The sequence below is a fragment of the Malaclemys terrapin genome, chromosome 10 (genome assembly GCF_027887155.1).
Source record: "Malaclemys terrapin pileata isolate rMalTer1 chromosome 10, rMalTer1.hap1, whole genome shotgun sequence".
Lineage (NCBI taxonomy): Eukaryota > Metazoa > Chordata > Testudines > Emydidae > Malaclemys > Malaclemys terrapin.
This window is the reverse complement of record NC_071514.1, coordinates 20,753,735-20,761,921: the sequence shown is the minus strand read 5'-3', so window position 1 is coordinate 20,761,921 and position 8,187 is coordinate 20,753,735. Positions and strand designations below refer to the sequence as shown.

At 43.1% G+C, this 8,187-nt stretch overlaps 1 protein-coding gene across 2 annotated transcripts; it reads left to right on the top strand.

Annotated features, from left to right (window-relative positions):
* Positions 1-278: 278 nt before the first annotated feature.
* Positions 279-7,631, top strand: CTXN2 (cortexin 2). 2 transcript variants are annotated; one of them, XM_054042700.1, is made up of 5 exons: positions 279-558; positions 1,132-1,201; positions 2,300-2,465; positions 4,334-4,501; positions 7,203-7,631. In XM_054042700.1, the coding sequence occupies exon 5, from the start codon at positions 7,257-7,259 to the stop codon at positions 7,503-7,505; it is 249 nt and encodes an 82-aa protein (XP_053898675.1). In that variant the 5' UTR covers positions 279-558; positions 1,132-1,201; positions 2,300-2,465; positions 4,334-4,501; positions 7,203-7,256; the 3' UTR covers positions 7,506-7,631. The 2 variants fall into 2 exon arrangements, with proteins under 2 accessions (XP_053898675.1, XP_053898676.1); XM_054042701.1 differs by lacking the exon at positions 2,300-2,465.
* The last annotated feature ends 556 nt before the right edge of the window (positions 7,632-8,187 follow it).

Here is an 8,187-nt window from a genome sequence, read left to right as displayed (position 1 = left end):
TGTGCCTCCAGATGCCATGTCCCAAAACCTTGTGTTTCAGGAGGGATGGTAGCTGCAGGCTCCGGTGAGCCAAGAGAGAAATCGCTGGGCAGCCACTCTTGCGGCTGCTGCAGCATCTGGATGGGTGTGCAGCAAAGATTTGCTGATGCCTCTCACGTAGTATTTTGCAGGAAGTTTCCATACTTCTTCAGTTCAGTCGGTAGAGGGGGGGGGGTTGGAGGGAAGCGGGGCTGAATCATCCGAAAGGGTTTTTTCTTTTTCTTTTTTAACCCAGTTCGAGAATTTCCAACCGCATCTTCACCCAAGTGTTTGGAGAGGAGTCCCCGAGCGATGCGTCCATCCGTCTGAAGAAACGCCCACCGATGACCCCTAGAGCCTCCGGAGGGGGTTGCTGGGGATGTGTAGCTTGGGGAGTCTCACTGGGTTTGTGGCCACAAGGGAGAATCCCAGCAGTCATAGGCTCAATCCTGAGCTCTCAACAGCTTGAGAACCTACACTGTGAGCCACTGCAACTTCGGCAGTTCATCAGCATGGGGAGAGGGGACAAGGAAGAACGGGGTTTGTATTGCTAGGTTTTCATTCGATAAAGATGCTTCTCTGTCTAGTTAGAAAACAAGAAGGGTGGAGAGCTGTGCACATCTTGGCTGGAGAATTGCACTGGTTTTGTCTGTTTAAATTCTGCAGGATATCTTGAGCTTGCTATGCTGTTTTGTTATGATTTCCTAGCTATGCTGTAGATTTGCTTTTAATAATGCAGATAATGACTGTATTATGGCCAGGTAAGGGATATTCTCAGAGAAAGCCTCTGTTAGGGTAAGACAAAGCAGGTAGTTTTTACAGAAATTAAATGTTGTTTTTCAATACTGCTCCTTGAAATTTGCCGTAAATGATTATAGACTGAAATCTATATTTTTGTAAATACATAAGTGTCCTAGTGCAAAAGGATGCCAAAGAGAAGTGAAAGCTATAGATATAACTGTATATCAACAGTTGCCTTGCAGATACTCCATATTTTATGGTACAATTATACTACATGCTCATAGCCAGTGTACTGCATTATTTTATGTTCACAAGTCCAAGGATGATGACACTGAATCTTTTTTTTTCCTATTCTGTTTCTCACTTATCCAGACATCCCTAGCTCATAAGAATAAAAAGTGCATTACAGAGCGCAGGATCTACCACCAAATGGATACTCTAGGTATTGTACATTTACTAGGAGTAAAATCTTATCTTTACAATACTTTGTATATTTGAGGGGTGGAGGTGGCAATCTCTTGCTGGCTCAGATTTGCAGGGGAATGCACAGTGGAATGGAATTTACTGCTGCTCCAAAAAGATGCCGTATGTCCTGTGCTTACATACTGCAGGCCACGCCTGGCCCTACTACACTCTCAGAATGGCTAATTACACCCTTCTGATACCAAACAGTGCTGGGCAGCATGGCATTGGGCTCCCTGCATAAGACTCTCTTGAATGCCAGGTTTGGGATCGTGACCTGCTGGCTGGATAGGGTGGGAAGAAGAGGCTGACTTTCCTGCAATGATTTAGGGATGCAGTATGCATATTAACTGAAGTGAGGTTGGCTCTGCAGTCACAGAGCTGTTCTTGTGACATTTCCAGACCAGTGTTGTCATCTCAGAGTGGTCCAGATGGTTTGGATAAACTTCCAAATTCATGGAAACTGGAGAGAACTTTTTGAGGTGTACCCATCACTAATCCTCTCCCTTCATTACCGCCTTCAAATTCCTGCTACAGCAATGGTACCACCCTGAAGTGCCACTCCTCCAGAGCCAGGTTTTTAAAGATAACGCTGGAATAAATTGCCTAGGGAGGTTATGGAATCTCCATCTCTGGAGATATTTAAGAGTAGGTTAGATAAATGTCTATCAGGGATGGTCTAGACAGTATTTGGTCCTGCCATGCAGGCAGGGGACTGGACTCGATGACCTCTCGAGGTCCCTTCCCATCCTAGAATCTATGAATCTATGAATAAAGATGCATACAGGCACCTAAGTGCTTTTGAAAATCCCACTAGGTGCCTGTCAGCATCTTTAGGCACCTAAATGCCTTTAAAAATTCTTAGAAGCATTAATCTAGAATCCAGGCCATTTGAAGCATCATCAGAATGATGGGGTCACTGCATCACTGCTTCAGCCATGCAACCTCCAGTACTTCCTGAATGATAACTATCTGAGTACCATGGCAGCAGGAATGACTTTTTATTACTATTAGGTGAAACTTGTGATTTACAGGAGTCACCTGAAACTCATTAAGCACAATTCGTTTTTTAACCTAGGTTGTAATATGTAATGTGAATTCTCAGTCAACCCGGGCTTGATCATGCAAGGATCTGAGTCTTCTCAACTCCTGATGACTTCAGTGGGACTTAAGTGTACTCAGCACCTCCCCAGATTGGGCCCTTACACGGTGATCTTTACAACAAAACCTGTTTGTTTTTGAGGGTAAGGCTAATATCCAGCATGCGAGGAAGACTCTTGAGGAAGTCTTGTAATCAGCAACCTATGGAGGCTGTGGTCAGACTTCTCAGACCCTTTCCCGAGAATGTCTGGAATTACTGTTGACACTTTCTTTTTCTAAAGTCTGGAAATGTGAGGGTGGGTAACTAGGGTTGCACAAAAAGTTCATATTGAAACCCTCAAACCACCCATAATCAGGGTTGGATTCTAATGAAACTTTAAACATCAGCCTGGGTCCACAAACATTTGGTGGATATGGGTAGATGCTGTTACAATAATCTTAGGCACTCCAATTTATCTACCTATTTATCTAGGCTTCTATACAGTGCTCACTACCATATTTTGACCTCCTTAGCACCATTTATCCAGCAACACCCAGCTGCTTCCCACCCTCTACTTACCTAGGTCATCTATGGGAGTGAGGCATTTGTACCACTCCTGCTTCCTGGTGACCTCCTTTCTGGTCTTGAAGGGGCATCAGATGGCCTTTTCCACCACAGCAGGCTATTCAGGGATCCTTGCTTCTCCCCTCTCCCAATTTGAGGGACAGTTGAGTGAAACTACATGGAAGCAAACTGTAGAAACTGTACCAATAGGTATAGGTTTGGTGGCACCTCCTGACAAATGGACCCTACAAGTTCTAGTTCTTATACTGCATGCCCCTGATCTCTGACCTAGTGGTTACCTACATACTTTGTTGGATTAGGGCCCTCTAGCATTCATGGTCTTTTTGCTTGTGATTTCAGACATACTCTAGAGCAGATGACATTATGTATGATAACTGCTGGCTGCAGCCCTCAGTTGCCAATCTGCAAACAGATTTACAATGTAAACATATCCCAGTCCCCCAAACAAGTAAAATCTTACCTTTATATGGTATATATTTAGGACAAAATTTTCCACTCCAATCTGTGAGTATGCAAGGCCTGAAATGCAGTGGAAATACTACATCTCTGCTGCTCAGGATGGGGAGAAGGAGAGCTCAGGGCTCAACAGAGAGGCACAATATGGATTGACAGGCCCAAGGCCCCTGCACAAGAAATATACACTATTACTCCATTTAGCCAATGGCACCCACAGAGCCATTCCACCCCACTACCGCAGGTTGGGGCCAAGAATTCTGTTCCTCAGTCCTGTATGCATTTCCTTGTACTCCCTGCCAATTTACTCAAGCTTTGCATGCCGAAGATTTGACCCATAATTGCCAGTGATGATGAACTGAATAATAAATAAATAAAATAATATCAGTGTGGGCTAATAGCAAACATTTAGTAGAGCAAGCATGCAAGGACCAATAGCAATGCCTGTTTCCTAGCCCGTGTGAGAAATCAGCCCAAATATTGGTCTAACCCTATTAATTAAGCCATAGGTTCCAGGGCATAATACTGCTGTTGGTGCTTTAACACAGGTCATATGTGTCTCTTCTTCATTCCTGAATTATGTGATCATCCTACCTCATTAAAATAAATGGTGTTACTTCCTGGTTTGGTTTGGTTTGTAAACTGTATCTTATCTTGGATCCTGCTTCTGCAGTCGTTTCTCAGGCAAAACTCCTATTGACTCCAATGGGAGAGAATTTTGCCTGAGTAAGACTGCAAGATTGGGAGTTTATGCTCCTCTGGGAGTTGGGGGGCACAGACCTCTGCACCCAAGCAGAGCCCCACTGATTTCTATGGGCTTCACATAGGCACAAGTGTCCCCCTCCTGCAGACCCAATTGCAGAACCTGGGCTATAGTTTGTCTCAGAGACTTCTGTGTCTTTTATGGGTGTACTTTATTTTCTGGCACTATGTCTTCTTGCTTTAGTGTACAAATCATTTCCCAGTATAAGCCTTTCATTTTTAATTTCCCAGTGTCCTTGGACTCCTGGAAGGAGAACTTTCTTCTTGGCTGGATCCTGGTACATATAACTGATTTGGGCAACAATTTGAGAATTCTGTGATTTTACTTTCCAATCTCTGCAACTGTTAAACCTCCTGGAAAAACTGGAAACGTGCCTTACATGAAAACGTGTGAATCAGGTGGTTTCATCTATTTCATTTGTTTTCTTCATATAGATATCAATTATTGTCATTCAATTGCTCTTGACATTATTTTTGGTTACTATGGGCCATATACTGGCACTTTGTCTCTCACCAAGTAGCACCACACCCCGCAAGTTGTACCCTTTGGTTCAATGGCATAAATCACAGAACAAGACATTACTCAACAGGAGTAAAGATCTCATGGCTCTGATGGACAAGCCTCTAAGTAAGAGGAATGAATTTTGCTAATGAACAACGTGCAGAGGTTTGGACTGGGAGTCAGGGAGAGGAAAGAAAGGGTGGTGGTGAGGTGCTTAAACCAACATTTTCCAAACCTTAAAACAGGTGCAGGTTGTAGGGCCAAATCCAATGGGTATAAACCAGTGTAATTCCAAAGAAGTCAATAGCTCTACGCTGATTCACATCAGCTAAAGATCCATCCCAGTTTTTAACTGTATCCTTCCTTCCGTTTTATCCTTACTCCTTATTATGGACTAAGTTAAATGGAAGCTGAAAAAGAAAAAAATAGGTTTGGTTTCTGCCCTTTTCTCTTCTCCCCTCCCTGTTTTTGGCTGTTTTTTTAATTTTGGTTCTTTATGATCTATATAAAGAAAAATGGAGGTTATCAGGAGGAAAAGAGAGGATCCAAACAAGAATCTTTTACTGGCTGCTGTTTGTTTTTCAGCTAGAAGATTTCTGGGATGACTTTGAAATTTGTAATGGGAGCTTCCTTGAAGGAAGGGTGCTGAACACAAGGAATATTTTCCCCAAGTGTTTTAGTTAAATAGGTGTTAACAACAGCCAACAAAAACAAATAATCAGCCTAAAAATGATCCCCCCCCCCGGTACTTGCTATGTTATAATCCTACCAGTTTTCTAGTTGTCCATAGAGTCGTCAGGGTAGGCAGGATATCCGTTTCTAACAGGAAACCAAGCAGACACAAATTATGAAGAGAAGAGAAACCTCTTTGGCCTTCTTTATCATTATAAAGAAGCCAATAAAAAGGGGGGGGGGGGAGTCCAATTTCTTTCCCCTTTGCAGATCATCTATCATGCTCTGACACCTTGAGGTCTGCTGAATTGTGGCAGTGGTGATGAGGCAGGTGTGGCACCTGAGTGGAAGTGGCTGGAACATAATGCCCATGTAAGGCTAAGGCAGGTGTATTGCTCCCAAGAGCACAGGAGAAAGCATGTTCAGAAATGTCACTTGTACACCTCTAAAAATGGTGGAATGTGTGCTCAGTCCAGCAGCAGTCTCAAGGCATCAGCTGGAGTGTATGGGTGGGGCCCTGGCCATGTTCCCTAGCCCACTTTGCCACACCCTCTTTGCAGCCTCTACTGTCACTACATGGGCTAGCGAGCCCCTCCTCACTCCTTCCACCCACACTAAGGGAGCACAAATCCCAGCATGGGCTACCTCCAGCGTGAGTGCACTAGAAAGGAGAAAGGGTTCCCTGCATGCTCTTCCCAGACTACTGCACTCATGCAAGGGCAAACCATAATTTGGCCCTGTGTATTTTGGGCCCTTCTGCATTCCTTGTACTCTCTCGCCCAAACTGCCAGTGAAGTCAGTGGATGTTTTTAAAGTGCCACGAATGCAGGATTGGGCCCTTTGTGTACTGCTTATAAATGATCCTTTGAATGAAGAAGCTGTTTTAAGGCTCCTAAATCAGTGTCTTGGGGAACAGCAATATTTTAAAAGGGAAAATAATGGTGAAGCATAATGAGGGAAAGGAAAAAGATTTGTATTCTCACTTCTTCCATTAACCTTTCCGCATACACTAATGGGTGTAGGGATTTCTAATTTCAGTTTGGTGGGGACATATACACTTTGTACCCTTGGGAGCGGGCACATGGCTCAGCATGCAAATCTGAATGTAGCTTTTGACAGTCTGTGCCCCACCCAGACTCTAATAATGTTTATGCACTAATGATGACAATCGCATAGGGCAGGTGGTATTCAGAAAAGCAAGTACGCAACTACACAAGTACATTAGCTTGCATTTAACACTACTTACACATACACATGATTAGTGAGAAGTTAAACGTTCAGCCGGTCATTTTTACAAGCATTTTTAGGCATGCAAATACATGCATTTGTCTGAAAATGGAGCCCAAACAATAAGATGCCCAACACTATTATATAAAAATGACATTTTCATTCTGTACGTTTGGTTTATTGCAGTTAGAGTTCTAGGCTAAAATACATGGGCCCAATCCATCAGTCTGACTCAGATGAAATGCTCATTGAAGTCAACAGGTGTTTCACCAGATTAAGGACTCAGATACTGATAGTGCAAGCTCTCCAGCATAAGTTTCCCATTTAACTCTGCACATGGAGGTCTTGCGAGCTCTGACCTGATGAAGATTGGCAGGATTTTGCCCAATCTGATAAAATGCCATTTAAAGCAGCCTTGCAAAATTTCACATGCCCCTGGCCAGTAGTTTTCTATTTTGGGTGGGGGGGACAAGCAAGTAAATGATCAGTTTTTCATTGTCATTGTCAGGATTAACAACTCCAACTAGCTTTTGTTTGACTACCAATTTCTAATGACAGTGTTGCCAGGCTGATTTGGGTGCACAAAAATGTACTTTCACTATTAACGCCCATGCAGTTTTTGTTTTTTTATGCTGATAATAGCTCAAAGATCTATGTTACATTTGGCCATAACCAAACTGACTCCACTTTTGTGTACAGGCAAAGAAGGAATACGAGTGAAAATCCCGAAGACTCACCAGTATGTGATGCCCAATGATGAGCAGTAGCTACTGCAGCAACGCTTCAGCCAGCATGAGTGTCAACGAAGTGTCTGCCTTCTCACTGACTTTAGAGCAAAAAACTGGCTTTGCCTTCGTAGGGATTCTGTGTGTTTTCTTGGGACTACTTATTATTAGATGCTTCAAAATCTTACTGGACCCGTATAGTAGCATGCCATCTTCCACCTGGGAAGATGAAGTCGAGGGTCTTGATAAAGGAACGTTTGAATATGCTCTTGCATGAAAACTCAAAAGAGTATCCTGCCTTACTTTTGATGTTGATTTCATTTTGAAAACCTAGTACTGATACATTTGTACTATAAACCTATGTTTTAAAGATATGATGGTGGCATCCGTTTTGTTAAATAAATATTTGTTGCAGAATCATAAAAGCATTTCATGCTGCTTTTATTTTGGGAATTCGCCTTTTGTGGAGCTGTGGGTAAGAAACAGCTAATGTCAAAGAAAGACTTTAGGGAGATGATTCACTAAACATTCAGTGAGGAGGAGTGGCAGAGAAATCTCTTGAGAACCAGACCTGTCACCTGTCTCTTCATAGGCAGAATTCATGCCACAACATCACATCAGTGACAAATGGGTGTGAAATATTTTTGAATAGTAACTCCCAACTCATCCAACATGATTTCTTTAAGTCCAGAAACTGACCTTGGAGACCTCATATGCAAAAACTGAATCAGCCCAATGTATGGGACCAGCTTAGTTTGCAAGATTAAACAGCACAACAGGATCACAGCACAAGGGGAGAAGCCTGCAGGTACTCATGTGTCTGCACGTGGAACAGAAAAACCAACGTAAGTGCTAATGGTTATTGCAGTCACTAATGAAAGTCCCACCCTCGAACACCTGGAGGTGCTGTCACATTGGCTAAATCCATGTGAGAGGAGCATCATGCTGCTGCTACTATA

Coding starts and splice junctions, on each gene's coding strand:
- CTXN2 (XM_054042701.1), top strand. CDS start 7,257: ATGATGAGCAGTAGCTACTGCAGCAACGCTTCAGCCAGCATGAGTGTC.